Source organism: Schistocerca americana, chromosome 3, assembly GCF_021461395.2.
Source record: "Schistocerca americana isolate TAMUIC-IGC-003095 chromosome 3, iqSchAmer2.1, whole genome shotgun sequence".
Classification (NCBI taxonomy): domain Eukaryota; kingdom Metazoa; phylum Arthropoda; class Insecta; order Orthoptera; family Acrididae; genus Schistocerca; species Schistocerca americana.
In genome coordinates this window covers 162,228,030-162,248,416 of record NC_060121.1, presented here as the reverse complement: position 1 = coordinate 162,248,416, position 20,387 = coordinate 162,228,030, and the positions used below count along the sequence as shown (strand labels likewise).

Sequence of the window (20,387 nt, the reverse complement as noted above, 5' to 3'; positions counted from 1 at the left end):
AGAACGGGCCTTGTTGCCTCAAAGCTTCAGTCTGGAACCGCGCGACCGGTACGGTCGCAGGTTCGAATTCTTCCTCGGGCATGGATGTGTGTGATGTCCTTAGGTTAGTTAGGTTTAAGTAGTGCTAAGTACTAGGGGACTGATGGCCTCAGATGTTAAGTCCCATAGTGCTCAGAGCCATTTGAATTATTTGAACATCCCATACTGAGCACATAACCAGTTGTTGGAATGTGTCCACAAACCCATTAGTTTGGAAAAGACGAAGAACGTTTTTATCTACCGTTATGCTTGTTGCAGTTATGTTCTGTATTCTACACATTGTTCCTACTTTACTATCACTTGTTTGCAGTGTAATGTGGCAAAATAATTGCAACATTCCAAAATGTCCGTTTGTTGTTTTAATTTTGGACATGAGTGTAAATACGAATAAGGATTGAGACTAATACACTCCCCTGTGGGAGCTATATTAATATATTTTGGGTCTGATAAGTGTTTTACCAGAAACTCTTATACAGTATGTCAGATCTCAACATGTTGCAGCCGGCTTTGTAGATATGACTTAAACCACTTGTTAGCCATATCACGAGTAAAATACCGTCAGTCTTTTCTGCAGTTTAAGTGCGTGGTATTTCAGTCCCAAACTACGTGGAATTCCCACGAGAGTATGAGGTGGGGCCTCCCACACGTCTGTCTCCACCATACTACCAATTCAACAAAATGTCGCCCACACATCGGCTCTCTCAGCCAGCCACACCTACCTCCCTCTCCCCCCCCCCTCCTCCCACACACATGGACACTAACACTCTACTACAATATTACCCTGGACACGATCCTCCAACTCGAGTAAGAAGAGGAAATAAGAAACACTTAGTCTATTTTGTTGTTAATACTTCAGTAAGTCAAAATGTAATCTTAACAATATCTTCCTCTGATTTATTAGCACACGAAACAGCTATCCTTCACTACATCGTTACAAATAACAAATACTAGTCACTACCCAAGGGACATGGAAGTTAAAATCAATACCAAAATGTTTGCTATGAGTATCTGTGTTTAACTTTACTGAGATAAATTAATTGATTGAAACACAAAATAATGTCACAAAATGAGAAATAATTCCTAATACAGTATTTCAAGACAAAACAGGAACAAAAAGATGACATCAAGGAAGTCGGCCTATGTACGAGGTCTGTTCAAAAAAATTCGGAACATTCGTAATTTCGCACCAATGGTGAGTTGCAACGAAATGCGGTTTGCATCCCTGCACACGCCTGTGTTTAATGCGTACCTGCGGGAAGTTTCATTGTTGTATGTCTGTTACGTACTGTTCAGTGCTGTGTTGAGTAGAACGTTGTGTCGCGCACTTTGCGAATTTCGAGACGGTAGAGTTAGAGGAGCAACGCACTTGCATTAAATTTTGCCTGAAACACAAGAAAACCTTAACAGAGATCACCAAATGCAGGAAGCCTACGGTTATGAGTACTTAAGCCGTACTCAGCGTTACGAATGGTTCACACGGTTAGAAATGGGTGGACGGAAGTTAAAGATGACCCTCGTTCAGCTCTCCCGTCGACATCTACCGACGACGATCATGTCAGGAAATCAGCGAAACTGTGCGTGCCAATAGAAGCCACACTGTCCGACAGATTGCAGAAGAATGTAACATTTTAGTTGGATCATGTTACGAAATACTCACACAGCATCTTGGAAAGCATCGTGTTGCCACCAAGTTCGTCCCACGGCTTATGAGTCAACACCGGAAGGAAATTCACCTTACAATCTGTGAAGAGCTTTTGGATAGCGCAAATGAGAACGAGATGTTCGTTTAGAGAATCATAATTGGTGATGAGACGTAGGTCTACGGTTATGATGTTGAGACCAAGGTTCAATCTTCACAGTAGGTCGGGAAAGGTTCTCCAAGGCCAGAAAAAGCTCATCAGGTCAAACGCCAAAGCCATGCTGATAGTTTTCTTTGACTTTGAAGGATTAGTTCATCATGAATTGGTGCAACAGGGACAAATTGTTAATCGGTGGCACTGTCGGGACGTGTTTCGACGCCTACGAGAAAATGTGACAAGAAGCGGCCTGAAATGTGGCGAGGTAATTGATGGCTCTTGCATCACCATAACGCACCCGCACATTCACCTCTGTTGGTGTGTGACTATTGCACAAAGAACGAAATAACTGTGCTGCCTCATTCACCGTACTTTCTACACCTGGTAAACGGTGCTTCGCCCGATCCAGCAAGAGGCGTACCAAGACTGCTTTCGGAAGTGGAAACGGCTTTGGGAGCGGTACATCGACTGTGGAGGAGAGTATTTCGAAGGAGACCATGCACAATAAGTAAAAGGTAAGCGTTGAAAAATTTTGTAGACAAAGTTGCAGAATTTTTTGAATAGACCTCACAAGTATGAAAGTAGACGTAGGCTACAAATGTGAACTGCAAACGAAACCTGGGTACTTATTGACCTAAATTCAGGTCTCACTTATATGAGATTTTCCTCTTTCTTATACATCCAAAACGGTATATTCTTTTAGAAAGAATGAGCATTTTGTTCCCATTCATTGTCTAGAACAGTGGTTCCCAACAGGTGGTCCGCGGACCCCCAGGGGTCTGCGAGCTATGCCAGAAGGGTCTGCAAGGTGCTATTAGAATAAAAAATATATTGTACAGAGTTCCAGGGAGAGCATAAGGGAACAATTGACAGGAATGAGGGAAAGAAATACTCCTTTATTAAGTTTTGCTATTTGGGGAGCAAAATAACTGATGATGGTTGAAGTAGAGAGGATATAAAATGTAGAATGGCAATGGCGAGGAAGGCATTTCTGAAGAAGAGAAATTTGTTAACATCGAGTATAGATTTAAACGTCAGGAAGTCGTTTCTGAAAGTATTTGTATGGAGTGTAGCCATGTATGGAAGTGAAACGTGGAGATAAATAGTTTGGACAAGAAGAGAATAGAAGCTTTCGAAATGTGGTGCTACAGAAGAATGCTGAAGATTAGATGGGTAGTTCACAGAACTAATGAGGAGGTATTGAATAGAATTGGGGAGAAGAGGAGCTTGTGGCACAACTTGACTAGAAGAAGGGATCGGTTGGTAGGACATGTTCTGAGACATCGAGGGATCACCAATTAATGTTGGAGGGCAGCGTGGAGAGTAAAAATCGTAGAGGGAGACCAAGAGATGAATACACTAAGCAGATTCAGAAGGATGTAGGCTGCAGTAAGTACTTGGAGATGAAGAAGCTTGCACAGGATAGAGTAGCATGGAGAGCTGCATCAAACCAGTCTCAGGACTGATGACCACAACAACAACAACAACGACGACACATCTTCACCACAGTAATAGACGATGTTGTACGCGGCCTCCTACGACTCCACAGTCTCTCCTGCGAATAACACAACGGTTCATCGGACGAAATTCCTCAAACAAAATTGCAGAGTATACTGATGAATTACAGCCTCAAATCCAAATTCGGTACAATAAGGCAAATACACCTCATGTTTACGGCCTAAAATTTTTTCAATCTATGTTGACTTGCCTATATTTGTGTCACCAAACAAATACAATTGTGGTTTCCTCACCTTCGAAGACTGAAAGGACGCATTGCACCAGACTATAACTTCCTTAGCCCAACAGGAACACAACAAATCACAATGCGATGGATCGCGACGTTTCATTCCGATTCTGCTGAAAAGCTTCCCAATACTTCTCAATCAACTTTGCACGGGAACAATGACTAACCAAAAACGGATCGGTATAAACTGCTTGACTCTTCGGAGAAGGTATGTTCTCGAAACCTCAACAAAAGCCCGTACCGAGCTACTGAGCGTCTCTCCTGCAGAGTCTTCCACTGGAGGTTATCTATCATCTCCGTAACGCTTTCGCGATTACTAAATGATCCTGTATGAAACGCGATGCTCTCCGATGGATCTTCTCTATCTCTTCTAAAAACCCTATCTGATACGGATCCCACACTGCTGAGCAGTATTCAAGCAGTGGGCGAACAAGCGTACTGTAACCTACTTCCTTTGTTTTCGGATTGCATTTCCTTAGGATTCTTCCAATGAATCTCAGTCTGGCATCTGCTTTACCAACGATCAACTTTATATGATCATTCCATTTTAAATCACTCCTAATGCCTACTCCCAGATAATTTATGGAATTAACTGCTTCCAGTTGCTGACCTGCTATATTGTAGCTAAATGATAAGGGATCTATCTTTCTATGTATTCGCAGCACATTACACTTGTCTACACTGAGATTCAATTGCCATTCGCTGCACCATGCGTCAATTCGCTGCAGATCCTCCTGCGTTTCAGTACAATTTTCCAATGTTACAACCTCTCGATATACCACAGCATCATCCGCAAAAAGCCTCAGTTAACTTCCGATGTCATCCACAAGGTCATTTATGTATATTGTGAATAGCAACGGTCCTACGACACTCCCCTGCGGCACACCTGAAATCACTCTTACTTCGGAAGACTTCTCTCCATTGAGAATGACATGCTGCGTTCTGTTATCTAGGAACTCTTCAATCCAATCACACAATTGGTCTGATAGTCCATATGCTCTTACTTTGTTCATTAAACGACTGTGGGGAACTGTATCGAACGCCTTCCGCAAGTCAAGAAACACGGCATCTACCTGTGAACCCGTGTCTATGGCCCTCTGAGTCTCGTGGACGAATAGCGCGAGCTGGGTTTCACACGACCGTCTTTTTCGAAACCCATGCTGATTCCTACAGAGTAGATATCTAGTCTCCAGAAAAGTCATTATACTCTAACATAATACGTGTTCCAGTCATATTGTTCTTCTGTATGGGGGGACCCTTACCAGTTGGGTCTGATTCATGAGATTGAGAAGGTCCAAAGAAGAGCGGCAAGATTCGTGACTCGTACATTTAGCCATCTCAAGAGCGTTACAAATCTCATCGAAAGTTTGAAGTGGGACACACTTGCATTTGACGGAACGCTAAGTGGAGGGGCTGCTCACTAAATTCCGAAATCCGATATTCGCCGAGGATATAGAGCATATATTGTTCCCACCAACTTTCAAATCGCGCAATGATCGCCATTCAAAGATAAGGGAAATTAGAGCTCGTACTGAGGCGTTCAGACAGTCGTTTTTCCCTCGCGCTATCCGCGAGTGGAACGGAGGGGGAGAAATATGACTTTGGCACGAATTGTGCCCTCCGCCACACACCGCTTGGTGGCTAGCGGAGTACATGTGTAGATATGTAGATGTAGAGGTCGTCTGCTACCATAGCGGCAGATGTCGCCGTACTGTCATAACGGATACGTTCGTCGTACGTCCCACATAGATTTCTGCGATTGTTTCACGCAGTGTTGCTTGTCTGCTAGCACTGATAACACCACACAAACGCCGCTGCTCTCGACCGTGAAGTGAATGCCGTCGGCCAATGCGTTGTTTGTGGTGAGAGATAACGCCTGAAATTTGATGTTCTCGGCACCCTTTTGACACTGTGGATCTCGGAATATTGAATTCCCTGGCGATTTCCGAAATGGAATGTCCCACGCGTCTTGCTCCAACTACCATTCCGCGTTCAAAGTCTGTTAATTCGCGTCATGCGGCCATAATCATGTCGGAAATCTTTTCACATGAATCACTTGAGTACAAATGGCAGCTCCACGAACGCACTGTCATGTTATAGTTTGTGTTTGCGATACTATCTTTGTCTGTACATATGCGTATCGTTATCCCATGTCTTTTGTCACATCTGTGCAACATGAACAGCGAGTGTCCCAACTTATTTCCCCCAGGCCACACGCAAAGTTGCTTCTACGTCTGTCGATGATTCTCCATTCAAGGCAGTTTGCTGTGTCATCCCTGCCAAAAATCCTCAATCCGACCACAAATTTCAGTCGACACCCCATATAATCATACTTTCGATAATAAGGGCATGTGAGTCAAATGCTTTTCCAAAGTCATCTACGTGACTGCCTTGATCCACTGCTTTCAGGACGTCATTTGAGAAAAGTGCGTGTTCGGTTTCGCAAGGTGTATGTTTTCGGAATCTGTGCTGGTTGGCATACGATGACATTTTGTTCAAGTGATATCGTTACACTTTAGCTCGGAATATATTCTAAGGTTCTACGACTAATCGATGGGAAAGCTATTGCACAGTAATTTTGTGGACCATTTCTGTTACTAACATTGTAGATGGGCGAGACCTGGGCTTTCTTCCAACTATTGGGCACTGTTTTTTGTTCTGGGGATCTACGCTAGATTATAGTTAAAAGAAGAGCTAACTCAGCCGCAAATTCAGTACAGAATCTGACAGGGGTTCCATCAAGCCCTAGAGCTTTGTTCAGTTTTAACAATCTCAGCTGTTCCTTAACGGCACTGACACTGACACTTATTTTTAGCGATACGAATATTAAATTGGAGCAGTTCTCCTGGATTTTCGGTTGTAGACGAACATTTGAAAACGGAGTTCAGCATTTCTAATTTTGCTTTGCTACAATCTGCGTTCCTGTCTGGACCGTGACTGAGGTGATACTAACTTCATAATATTTCACTGCTGAGCACAGTACCACTATTTCGACCAATTGCAGTGCTGTTAATTACTGTCTGTATTTGTCTCCTGGCCCGAGAGATTTGGGAACATTTGGGATCGCCGGCCGGTGGGGCCGGGCGGTTCTAGGCGCTTCAGTCTGGAACCGCGCGACCGCTACGGTCGCAGGTTCGAATCCGTAGGTTAGTTAGGTTTAAGTAGTTCTAAGTTCTACGGGACTGATGACCTCAGATGTTAAGTCCCATAGTGCGCAGAGCCATTTGAACAATTTTTGAACGATTCAGAAATGGAATGCGTCTAGCTCCAAATACCATTCCGCGTTCAAAGTCTGTTAATTCCCGCCGAGCGGCTATAATCACGTCCGAAACCTTTTCACATGCATCACCTGGCTACAAATGACAGCTTCACCAGTGCACAGCCCTCTTACACCTTTTATACGCATACTACCGCCATCTGTACATGTGCATATCGCTATCCCCATAATTTTTGTCAGCTTAGTGTTATTTGTTGCACGTGTGAATTGATGACCCATGTCTCACCGCCCATAATGATACGGTGTAGAAAAATATTGTCCCGAGGACTTCCAGAGACGCCGTAAAATTTTGTGTACAGGAGACAGCCGTCAGTGCCAGGGCAATTTTCGATACTGCAGACGGTCTCGAACGATGCAATGTCCACTGCCTATTGAGATGCGCAACTGCCGAGCAACGTCCCTGATAGTCACTCTGGCACTGCTGCACATCAGTTACTCGAGTGCCTGGACAGTGTCGCCTGTGGTGCCTTCTCCATCCACCAACCACGTCTGTGCCTTCTTTGTTAGATTGATGGTACCATTTCACGATGGTTGCACGCGGCATTGCATTTGGTCCATATAATGTTAAAATTTCACGTCGAATCTTCAGTCCAACTTACAAGAAAACACGACGAACTTGACCTTAAATGCCGGCTGGTGTGGCCAAGCGGTTCTAGGCGCTTCAGTCTGGAACCGCGAGGCCGCTATGGTCCCAGGTTCGAATCCTGCCTCGGGCATGGATGTGTGTGATGTCCTTAGGTTACTTAGGTTTAAGTAGTTCTAAGTTCTAGGGGACTGATGACTTCAGATGTTAACGTTCATAGTGATCAGAGCCATTTGATTATGACCTTAAATTTTAAAGGGATACAGCACACTTGCAAGATATCAGCCCCAGAAATCGGTTCCGAGCAAAACTTTAGACCATAATTCTGATGATACGCAATTGTGATCTTCTGAAATTACAGCCACAGTCTAATAGAAACAGTGACGACTCTCTTCGATTTCATGTGATTGCAGTTTTCCACCCGACTTGTATTTGCTGTGACTATCAACAAGGTGCAGAGTTCAAATGGTTCAAATGGCTCTGAGGACTATGGGACTTAACTTCTGAGGTCATAAGTCCCCTAGAACTTAGAACTACTTAAACCTAACTAACCTAAGGACATCACACACATCCATGCCCGAGGCAGGATCCGAACCTGCGACCGTAGCGGTCGCGCGGTTCCAGACTGTAGCGCCTAGAACCGCTCGGCCACTTTGTGCGGCATCATTAACTTGGACACGCCGCGTTTGTCGCGTGGCTTCCACAAGAGTCGGCACGCTGGATAGTTGTGTTTACACTCCTAATAGACAAACGAATAGCATTGTGTACCATCAAGCTTTGCGACAATGGTTTTATTTCATAGTTTTATTCGAGCTAGGTAAAACTATATCTTTGCTGGCTGAAAGTACATTTTCATTATGTTTCCGTGAAAGGAAAATTTCGCAGCTTGCAATGTAGAAACTGTTAAATCGGTAGGTCTTTTTAAGTAATTGGGGTTTTTTCTACCCCTGCTGACTGTAAATATATAATTAAATTACACAAAATATTAATAAACGTGTGAGACATTTAGGGTAAATATACCAAAGAGTTAGCAGTCCCAAGGAGAGCGCACCTTGTGTTCCTGACAGTTGACTAAACTGATTAGCTCGCCACTGGCGTAGTGGTATCAAAATCAAATCGTAGAAGTTGTGTGAAGAAATCCTGTGTTTCCGAAGTGAAACAGATAAGAATCACTTTTTAGCCTTCTTGATGTGGTTCTGGACTCTGTTACATAAGTTATATACAAAATACACGAGCGATAGCCTTTAATTCTTGATTGCATTTTGAACGACTGTCTTGCAGTCTACTATACTGCATCCACATATTTTGCAAATGTGACGTGTGCTGCCATCTGTTCACTTTGCTTGGAACAATTGTCTCTGTACGAAAGAGCGTGCATATGACGTCCCCAAAGAGAGAATGCTTTCTCTTTAGGGCACAACTTGTGATATTCGCTATTTTTGACTTCATTAAAACAGCAAATAGTTAATATTTTCAGCCAGAAGGCAAATACTTGTTTGTCAAGAATGATTAATGTATAATAAGGCGTCGCATAGCGACGATGGAATTTCCTAAATGATGTAATTCGTCGTCTTTGGGCGGCATTATAAACAGAAGAATACAGATAAATATGCGGTCCTTCACTATTTTGTTCGCTGGAGAACAAACGAAGCCTTGAGCGCTAAAGACTTGTACTGTTTTTCTTAAGTAAGACGGACGCAGATTTGTGGCGGTCTGATCTAATTTTTTACTAAATAAATAAAAACGTGTTCCGTCTAAGTTTGAGTGAAGTGTAAGAAGAACTGTTATAACTTATCGTGACGACGCACGAGCGACTCAAGAGGACAATGGCTATATAAAAGAGCGCTCAATGGACATGAAACGGACATAAAAATCTACCGTCAATGTAGTACTAAGCTTAAAGTATATATGTTTTAGTTATGATAAATATTTGTTCTGGGAATACTGAATCATTTAGCAGTGCTCATTCCTATCATCTCCTCAGTAATATTTTCATTCTAATTATGCATTTTGCTAAGATTACAGACACCAAGATCAGCAGTCCAATGTGCGTGTTACATTGATAAAAAGAAAACTGTTTGATCGTCTCCTTGCACCAGTTTTAATATTGGATTTCCCTTTTTTGTGATGTTACAGTTGTTTTTGCGCCCTTAAGAACTTTCTGGTCCCTTAGGAAATTGTTTTGTCATAACAACTTCAGAACCGGGTATGATCGTACCTACGATCATGAAGTAATTAGAAAGACGATAACGCAATTTCTTAATCAATAGCACGCTAGCTGTGACTTCTTCAAGCCACGCGAAACTGCAAGTAAAAACTATTCACATTTCATAATGCAATATTTTATGACAATGGTCAATCCATGATTCTTACGCCAATTGTGATTGATAAAACAGTAAGCGAAATCTCAATTTCCAACTTTTCCATTGATTAACAACCTCACTTTTATTTTGTAACATCACAAACTGCAGATTTGTACCCCTTGAGTGTGTTGTCGACCCCGAAGGATAGGTTTTGTTTCTGAATCGCTTCAAATTAGGTTGCCGCTGCTCTTGGTACGAAGGAGTCTACTTTAAGGAAAAGACTGAAAGCTATGAGTAGAAACATACGAGTTTGGCGTTTCCACAGGACTGGATCCAGTGCATTGAATGTGGGAGATGGTGGCACGAGGGTGATACTGCACTCATCTGTGACATTTGACAAATGTGTTCTGGTTCAAATGGCTCTGGGCACTATGGGACTTAACTTCTGGGACCGCACGACCGCTACGGTCGCAGGTTCGAATCCTGCCTCGGGCATGGGTGTGTGTGATGTTCTTATGTTAGTTAGGTTTAAGTAGTTCTAAGCTCTAGGGGACTGATGACCTCTGAAGTTAAGTCCCATAGTGCTCAGAGCCATTTGAACCAATTTTGAACTTAACTTCTGAGGTCATCAGTCCCCTAGAACTTAGAACTACTTAAACCTAACTAACCTAAGGACATCACACACATCCATGCCCGAGGCAGGATTCGAACTTGCGACCGTAGCGGTCGGCGGTTCCAGACTGTGGAGCCTAGAACCGCTCGGGCACTCCGGCCGGCTGTGTTCTCTTTGGACATATTTTGCGTACTCTTAAGTGCAGGTGAACGAAAGAGTGCGCATTTCCTGTTTTTTTGTATTTTCGAAAAGTTGAACTACTGCTATAGTTTTCTGAACAAGTAGATTTTGAGTGAATAAATATAAAACTAAAATGATTTTGTTTTCCTACTGATAATAACCCAGATATTTAAGGATACTCCTTAACTGCGCAATCTTAGGTTTGTTCCCCTCTTCATTAAGTATAAGCACATATTTTTAAAGTAAAAGCATTTCTCGCAGAAAATTAAGTGCATTAAAATGATAAAAATATGTGTTTTACAGTTAGATTTTAGGTACATTATGCGTTACAGATATATTACTTTAATTTGTAATTTAAAAAGGAATCAAAGCGTAATCCATGATGTAACGCCCATTATTAAACTTTTGACTTGAAATTTGTGTATATTTGCAGACGTCAGAACCGGAAGCCTAGATCGAGATTTTTATGATTGGTTGAGGTGAGGATGTATTCATTCGTCGCATTCCGTTGATGCCCACTCATTCAAGTATGCCCGTCGGTTTAAAGCGATTGCAGCTTCCCATGTGGCTTGCATTCGTTATGAGTATCAACAAAGCAGAGGGCGAAACACTTTGTGTGGCATATATGTCAAACATCCCGGGTAACGACGGGAACTACAGCTAGTTTCATATAATTCTTCAGTTGGTTAGGGTTATTCATTTTGATAACTTTTCGAAAACAGCGACAAGTCGCACTTTGTATTTTTTAATTATGACCATAATAATTTCATCTTCGGCGCTGTCAATGTCAACATTCACTACTCTACTATAAACGTACTTTAAACGTAAATTTAAGTACTACAGTACAGCCAAATAAATCTTTAGAGCTGTCAGCCAGCTGTAAAGGCAATCTTTAATACTGTCAGCCAACTTTAAACTGTATATTCTGATGATGCTCTTGTTCATTTGAAAAGCGAAACCGGTCATAATCAAAAATACAAAGTGCGACTTGTGGCTGTTTTCGAAAGCTTAATTTTAACAGTCGCTCCCCCTGCAGACAATGCCTGCTTTTGGTTTATTCATTTTGGTTTTGAGGCGTATATATACAGCGAACAGCCAAAGAAACCGTTAAACCTGCCTAATATCGTGCAGGGCCCCCGTGAGCACCCAGAAGTGCCGCAACACGACGTGGCATGGAATCGGCCTTGACTGAAGTAGTGACGAAGGGAACTGACACCATGAATACTACAGTTTTTTGTATTGTTACGTGCACAGTTTTACATTTATGTATTTTTAAAGGAAGCTGCTAATCTTGGTGCCACTCTGAAACCGTGTCAAGATCGGACTGAATATTTATGCAGCTTCATTCAGAAAGTGCCTCTTGACACACAATTGCATCATTTGTAAAAATTGCTATCAGTATCGTCCACAAGGTAATTAATGTTCACAGTGGTATCAAAATCCACGTGATACCTCCTAATATCGTGCTGTGCCCCCTTTTGCCCGACATAGTGCAGTAAATCGACGTGGCATGGACTTGACAAGTCGCTGGAAGACCGCTGCAGAAATACTGAGCCATGCTACCTCTATAGCCGGCCATAATTGCGCAAGTGTTGCCGGTACAGGATTTTGTTCACGAATTCACTTCTCGACTATGTCTCATAACTGTCCGACGGGAATCATGTTGGTCGATCTGAGTGTCCACCCAAATAATTCGCTCAAATTGTCCAGAACTTACTTCAAACCAATCGGAGAACAACTGGGGCCCTGTGACCTGGTGCACTTAGTCCATTAAAATTCCATCCTTACTTGGGAACATGAAGTCCATGAATGGCTGCAAATGGTCTCCAAGTAGCCGAACATAACAATTTCCAGTCAGTGATCGCTTCAGTTGGATCAGAGGACCCGGTCCACTGTAAACACAGCCCACACTATTATGAAGCCACCACCAGCTTGTACAGTGCCTTGTTGACAACTTGGGTCCAAGGCTTCGGGGTCTGAGCCACACTCGAACCCTACCATCAGCTCTTACCTACTGAAATCGGGAACCATCTGACTAGGCCACCGTTTTCCAGTCGTCTATGGTCCAACCTATATGCTCAGAAGCCCAGGAGAGGCGCTGCAGGCGATACTGTGCTCGTAGGAAAGACACTCGCGATGATAAACAGAAGGCAGTCGCTTGCGGTAGAGGACTGCAGCACAATTCCCCCTTTCAATTATCGAACAACGCAAGGATGGCTTGCATAGTGTTTAGTGTATCTGGTATTGTAAAACAGTTAAGATCCTTAGACGCCAGGAAGGCATCTGGCCCAGACGGTATCCCTGTAAGATTCTATGTTGACTATGCTACAAATATAGCACCATTCTTATCCATCATCTATCAGAGATCGTTGGAACAGCGGAAAATTCCACTGGAATGGAAGAAGGCCCAGGTCAAAAAAAATGGTTCAAATGGCTCTGAGCACTATGGGACTTAACATCTATGGTCATCAGTCCCCTAGAACTTAGAACTACTTAAACCTAACTAACCTAAGGACAGCACACAACACCCAGCCATCACGAGGCAGAGAAAATCCCTGACCCCGCCGGGAATCGAACCCGGGAACCCGGGCGTGGGAAGCGAGAACGCTACCGCACGGCCCAGGTCATAGCAATCTATAAAGAGGGTAGAAAATCGGATGCACATAATTACCGGCCAATTTGACTGACATCGATTTGTTGTAGAATCATGGAACATATTTTGTGTTCAGACGTAATGACCTTTCTAGACTCTGAAAAGCTCATCTGCAGAAACCAGCACGGTTTTAGGAAACAATGCTCATGCGAGACACAGCTGGCCCTCTTTGTGCATGATATACAACAGGCTCTAGATACTGGCTCCCAGGTTGATGCCGTATTTCTCGACTTTCGAAAGGCGTTCGACTCAGTTCCGCACTGTCGCTTGCTCCAAAAAGTGCCCGCTTACGGTCTATCCGATGACATATGCGGTTAGATAGAAAGTTTTCTAATAGACAGAGAGCAGTATGTCGTCCTGAATGGGGTGACTCCAGCAGAAACAAGAGTAACTTCAGGTGTGCCAGAGGGCGGCGTAATAGATCCGCTGCTTTTTACGATTTACATAAACGATCTGGTTGATGGTATTGACAGCGGCATTAGACTGTTTGCCGATGATGCTGTAGTCTACAGGAAAGTACTATCACACGAAAGTTGTGAACAAATCAATGAGGATTTGCAGAAAATAAATGCGTGGTGTAATGACTGGTAGTTTTCTCTCAATATTAGTAAGTGTAGCCTATTGCGTATAACAAGGCGAAAATCCCCGTTACTGTACGAGTACAAAATAAATGCCCAGTCTTTGGAAGCGGTAACATCCGTCAAGTACTGGGTGTGACTATTCGAAATGATCTCAGATGGAATGATCAGATAACACAAGTAACGTGCAAGGCGAAGCCTAGATTGCAGTTTATTGGTAGAATCCTGAAGCGATGCAGTCCTTCAACAAAGGAAATTGCTTACAATACGTTAGTTGGTCCAGTCTTATTGTTCGTCAGTATGGGACCCTTACCAGTTGGGTCTGAATCAAGAGATTGAGAAGGTCCAAATAAGAGCGGCAAGATTCGTGACTCGTACATTTAGCCATCTCGAGAGCGTTACAAATCTCATCGAAAGTTTGAAGTGGGACACACTTGCATTTGACGGAACGCTAAGTGGAGGGGCTGCTCACTAAATTCCGAAATCCGATATTCGCCGAGGATGTAGAGCATATATTGTTCCCACCAACTTTCAAATCGCGCAATGATCACCATTCAAAGACAAGGGAAATTAGAGCTCGTACTGAGGCGTTCAGACAGTCGTTTTCCCCTCGCGCTATCCGCGAGTGGAACGGGGGGGGGGGGGGGGGGGGGGAAATATGACTTTGGCGCGAATTGTGCCCTCCGCCATACACCGCTTGGTGGCTAGCGGAGTACATGTGTAGATATTTAGATGTAGAGGTCGTCTGCTACCATAGCGGCAGATGTCGCCGTACTGACATAACGGATACGTTCGTCGTACGTCCCACATAGATTTCTGCGATTGTTTCACGCAGTGTTGCTTGTCTGCTAGCACTGATAACACCACGCAAACGCCGCTGCTCTCGACCGTTAAGTGAATGCCATCGGCCACTGCGTTGTTTGTGGTGAGAGATAACGCCTGAAATTTGATGTTCTCGGCACCCTTTTGACACTGATGGATCTCGGAATATTGAATTCCCTAGCTTTTTCCGAAATGGAATGTCCCACGCGTCTTGCTCCAACTACCATTCCGCGTTCAAAGTCTGTTAATTCGCGTCATGCGGCCATAATCATGTCGGAAACCTTTTCACATGAATCACTTGAGTACAAATGGCAGCTCCAAGAAACCCAATGTCCTGTTATAGTTTGTGTTCGCGATACTATCTTTGTCTGTGCATATACGTATCGTTATCCCATGTCTTTTGTCACATCTGTGCAACATGAACAGCGAGTGTCCCAACTTACTTCCCCCAGGCCACACGCAAAGTTGCTTCTACGTCTGTCGATGATTCTCCATTCAAGACAGTTTGCTGTGTCATCCCTACTAAAAAATCCTCAATCCGACTACAAATTTCAGTCGACACCCCATATAATCATACTTTCGATAATAAGGGCATGTGAGTCAAATGCTTTTCCAAAGTCATCTACGTGACTGCCTTGATCCACTGCTTTCAGGACGTCATTTGAGAAAAGTGCGTGTTCGGTTTCGCAAGGTGTATGTTTTCGGAATCTGTGCTGGTTGGCATACGATGACATTTTGTTCAAGTGATATCGTTACACTTTAGCTCGGAATATATTCTAAGGTTCTACGACTAATCGATGGGAAAGCTATTGCACAGTAATTTTGTGGACCATTTCTGTTACTAACATTGTAGATGGGCGAGACCTGGGCTTTCTTCCAACTATTGGGCACTGTTTTTTGTTCTGGGGATCTACGCTAGATTATAGTTAAAAGAGGAGCTAACTCAGTCGCAAATTCAGTACAGAATCTGACAGGGGTTCCATCAAGCCCTAGAGCTTTGTTCAGTTTTAACAATCTCAGCTGTTCCTTAACGGCACTGACACTGACACTTATTTTTAGCGATACGAATATTAAATTGGAGCAGTTCTCCTGGATTTTCGGTTGTAGACGAACATTTGAAAACGGAGTTCAGCATTTCTAATTTTGCTTTGCTACAATCTGCGTTCCTGTCTGGACCGTGACTGAGGTGATACTAACTTCATAATATTTCACTGCTGAGCACAGTACCACTATTTCGACCAATTGCAGTGCTGTTAATTACTGTCTGTATTTGTCTCCTGGCCCGAGAGATTTGGGAACATTTGGGATCGCCGGCCGGTGGGGCCGGGCAGTTCTAGGCGCTTCAGTCTGGAACCGCGCGACCGCTACGGTCGCAGGTTCGAATCCGTAGGTTAGTTAGATTTAAGTAGTTCTAAGTTCTACGGGACTGATGACCTTAGATGTTAAGTCCCATAGTGCGCAGAGCCATTTGAACCATTTTTGAACATGTGCGGCAGAAAACGCAAGAACGAGAGGTGTCACGGCTTCCACATGCATGCATAAATGTCCGAAGAAACATTGCATCGTAATTCTAAACAACACACACACTGCAATATCGTATTTATTCGTCGACACTGGACAAGCGAGTTTCAGTTAAATGGTTCAAATGGCTCTGAGCACTATGGGACGTAACATCAGAGGTCATCAGTCCCCTAGAACTTAGAACTACTTAAACCTAACTAACCTAAGGACATCACACACATCCATGCCTGAGGCAGGATTCGAACCTGTGACCGTAGCAGTCGGGGGGGGGGGGGGGGTTCCGGACTGAAGCGCCAAGAACCGCACGGCCACCGCGGCCGACGATTTTCAGTTAAAATGCCTCCCCTGTACAGTAATATATTCGTACATAATGGATGTACTAGTGTAAGTTGTAGATACACGGTTGACGACGTATGGCCCTGAAGTGTGCTCGGATAGGCTAATGGTAAACCGACGGCTCGCGATAAGCGAGAAATCCGGGTTCGAGACCCACTCAGGCACACATTTTCATTGTCGCCATTCCATTATAAGTTGATGGTTACCCATATTCGCAATTGCAAATACATTTCATTCCTTCACTTTAGGTACCCCTAGGACGCTGCAGCCTGTATTCTGTACCAGCCTGTCGCAGTTTCCAGAGATCTGCCATGTCCCCTTATGTCCGCACAAATCAAACACTATCCCTATGCATTTCTGACAGAACTTTATGAGGAGGCGACCACGCTCGTAACTTCGAAGTGTCTGTTGATAATACCTGTCGCGAGCGACCATGGGAAGATAAGCTGGCGGAACAGCTGGTGCCTTTGGTTGGCTTGTAAAGCTAATGATGTAACATGTTTTCGTTTTGATCGCGGAGATGTAAATAGTCTATTTAACTTAGCAGCAGCCTCGACATTATTGGTGCTAGAATCCAAGTTTCGGAGAGATATTGTGCAGTCCCTCTGCTAATATGCAGTAATAATTTATACCGAATTAATTCTCTCCTTCTGTCACATGTTGGCGTTCTGTCATTGATGTATAAAGCAGATTTGTACTATTTATACTGAAATGTAGTGAATAAAGGCTGCAGCCTTTTAGAGGCACCTGTTGCAGAAGAAAAGTAATGAATTTGTCCGAAACACGGAAACTTAGTTGGAGTGACGGACGATCCGAATTAGTTCGTGTAAAATGTGTAACTTGATACTGGTGACAAACTTGTACAAATTATTCGTTTTGTGAAGACAGCCCTTATTTATCGTTTTTGCCGCATACAGGCCTTTCTATTATCGATATATAAATCACTTGGACACTTTTTATGATGACTGTTACTACGACTTCACCTTAACAAGGAATCTTCGTTGTGGAGATAATTATACGGAATGCCCTCATTGTGTGGGCGGTTCCGCGAAAATAAATTCAATAACAGTGCAGTGGGAACGTGAGGTTTCGCAAGTATTGTAGGTTGGTTGTTTTGGGGAAGGAGACCAGACAGCGTGGTCATCGGTCTCATCGGATTAGGGAAGGACGGGGAAGGAAGTCGGCCGTGCCCGTTCAGAGGAACCATCCCGGCATTTGCCTGGAGTGATTTAGGGAAATCACGGAAAACCTAAATCAGGACGGCCGGACGCGGGATTGAACCGTCGTCCTCCCGAATGCGAGTCCAGTGTCTAACCACTGCGTCACCTCGCTCGGTGAAGACAGGGTAATATCCAAGACGAAGATTACTACTCACCTGGATCTCGGTCTACGCTACAAACAATCACATTCAAGTCGTAAAAAACGAGTCCTGGTGTCTTGCAGATGACGGTAACAACGATGCACTAACCTCTCTCTCTCAGAAACAAACGCATACACCATTGTATAATCAAGTAATTACTATCGCAGTGCATAAGGGCAGGCAGACAAATGAGTGTTCGCACTACAGCTGTGGAACTGGGGACGCTGCAAAACTGCGCTACAAAATTGCGAATTAAATCAGTTAAAGCAAAAGAACAAAACAGACCTGGTGGCTTTTATACGATGGCAACTGTGATAAACTCCAGTCTTTCACAAAAACAAATGTTTAAGCTGCTACACAAGCAATGAGAGTGAGTCAGTCGCATTGCGCACTCGCAGAAAGTCATAAGTGACACACATCTGTAGTACCAGTCTGCTTCTTGTTTGTCACTTTTTATACTGTAGACTGAAACAAATACATAAAACTTTCTACGATTTTAACAAAAACACTAGTCCATATTCGTAGAAGAAACAGCAATCCGCAGCTGTCATCTTACCTTTTCCAGTTCCTTTTCGATCTCCGAAGCACGATTCGCGAGTGGTCCCCTAACCGCATACTGCATCTCTTTTATGCACGGGTTGAGTGTTTCCAACGTCACACTCTTCGTTCGCTTGCTGGGACGACGCCCGCTCGAATTGCTGACCGTTACCACAGTGCGAGATAAATAAGGGGAAATTCGTACGGTGTCCATAAACAGTGTGGCAGCAACGTTCACACGTCCATTTATCGGCATGGCGTTGCGCCCATTAAGGATCCGCACAGAGTGAAAAACACTGCTTCCTGCCATGGCTGCACTTGAAATTTAAATGTGTGCTCGCTAATTCGAAATTACCGAGAGTAAGAGTAAAGAATCTAGCTGAACAGTGAATTGCAGACCGTGCCGTGCTCTACATCATGTTATATAAGGCTTTAGATAAGAGCCGTAGTACATCCACGTTTACTGGTAACTGTCCGATCAGCTTAGTACAGAATTCATAGAAGCACGCACAGTGATAGAGAAACAACGCAGCAACAGCTCAACGGGTAAACGAACGCGACACGTCCACTACTCTAAAGCCCGTTTGAAGAACGAATCCCCTATGACTAGCTGTGCGTTCGCCGACTGTGCGAATGCTTATAGGTCGGAGGGTCGTTGATAAAGCGATAGTCTATCGTTCCGCGGAACAGATGAATGCGCACACTGACCTCGCCTTCATACTTGCCAACCAGCTGGCCTGCGGTTTTTGGCTGCTGTTCATGTTGCGCCCTCCTAGATGGCAACATGAGCGATACAATACTAGAGAGCCTGTATACATAGTGTGTGCCCATAGGTGAAGTTGCCCGTGATTGGTTGATTTGCTTTGGCAGAAAAATGGCGCCAGACGTCTCTCGCGCTACCTATGTTCGCCGTGCTTTTAAGTTGAATTGAAGTTCAGAGGACTTTTGAAAACGATTAAAAGGTATTTGAATTATTGAGAGACGTGTTATGCGTTGTGCATGCATGTTCGATTTAGTTGCATTTCGTTTTTACTACGTAATTAGCGTTTGCGATCTTAAAAACGAGTTGAAATAATGAAGCGTTTTGTGATGAAGTCGGTAGGCCTACATGTTTGAAGTAAACAAGTTAGTAATTGTACAGTATTGTTTTTGACATCTGTAATTCGTTCTGCAGACGTTCGTAAACATGCCAGGTTGTGCTGCATTTGGTTTTCCAATAGAGGCGAAGGTGGATTTCACATGTTAGCATTTCCACGCAATGAAGAAAGACGAAAGCAGTGGGCAGTCGCAGTCAACAGGACTGACATAAATCAAACAGGAGCCTTGTGGAAACCAACCAAGTACTCTTATCTATGCGAAGTAAGTCGTTTTTGCTTTTTACTACATATAAAACAACTTGCAATATATATAGTTAAATTTCAAAACAGTCCTGTAAATTGGCTGTGTGAAAATTATTATAGCACCTTATTCTTATAAACAAAGGCATTTAACGAATGATATCGCCATGTTGTCTTGTGCTTTTGATTAGGCGAGTGTGTACTCCACTACTCCACTACTGGCCATTCAAAAGTCCCGCCCGCAGTTTGGCGAAAAAATGGCCGCCGTATCGTCCGGTTGGTCATTCTCTCCCTATACAGGCTCTCTATACACAATATTTACATCCAGGACCGGACCTAGGGGTCGGGTGGGGGAGGGAGGGAGGGGGCAAACCGGGATATCTCCGCGGACGGAAGTTTCAGGGGGCGCCAAGTTCGTTTATATTCCTGAAGATAAAAAATCTTGTTTCACAAAGTGCCTAGCATCCAGCGCACGTTGGTTTATCGATTATTCATATGATTTTGAAATTAATCCCTGTTCGTGTTTTCAACATTTTTGAACAGATTCCAAGCTGATTTCTGAACGAATCGTAAGTTGATTTTTGAATGCGTACATAATGTACGTGATGTCTCTGCCAGGGGAATCCCCATCGCGTCAAAAAATAAAAAATAAATTCCCACAGCTAAAAGGGGGCGTGTTTATACGAGCTGAGCCGAATGAACCCGAAC

General features: G+C 43.6%; 1 protein-coding gene across 3 annotated transcripts in view; it reads right to left on the bottom strand.

Annotated features, from left to right (window-relative positions):
• LOC124606848 (alanine aminotransferase 1-like) overlaps window positions 1–18,967 on the bottom strand; it is a 73,174-nt gene extending 54,207 nt beyond the window's left edge. For all 3 annotated transcript variants that reach the window (XM_047138926.1, XM_047138925.1, XM_047138924.1), the window contains exon 1: window positions 18,362–18,967. In XM_047138926.1, the coding sequence (XP_046994882.1) occupies window positions 18,362–18,652 (291 nt within the window). In that variant the 5' untranslated portion in view covers window positions 18,653–18,967. The remainder of the gene's footprint in view (window positions 1–18,361) is intronic.
• Window positions 18,968–20,387: the final 1,420 nt, after the last annotated feature.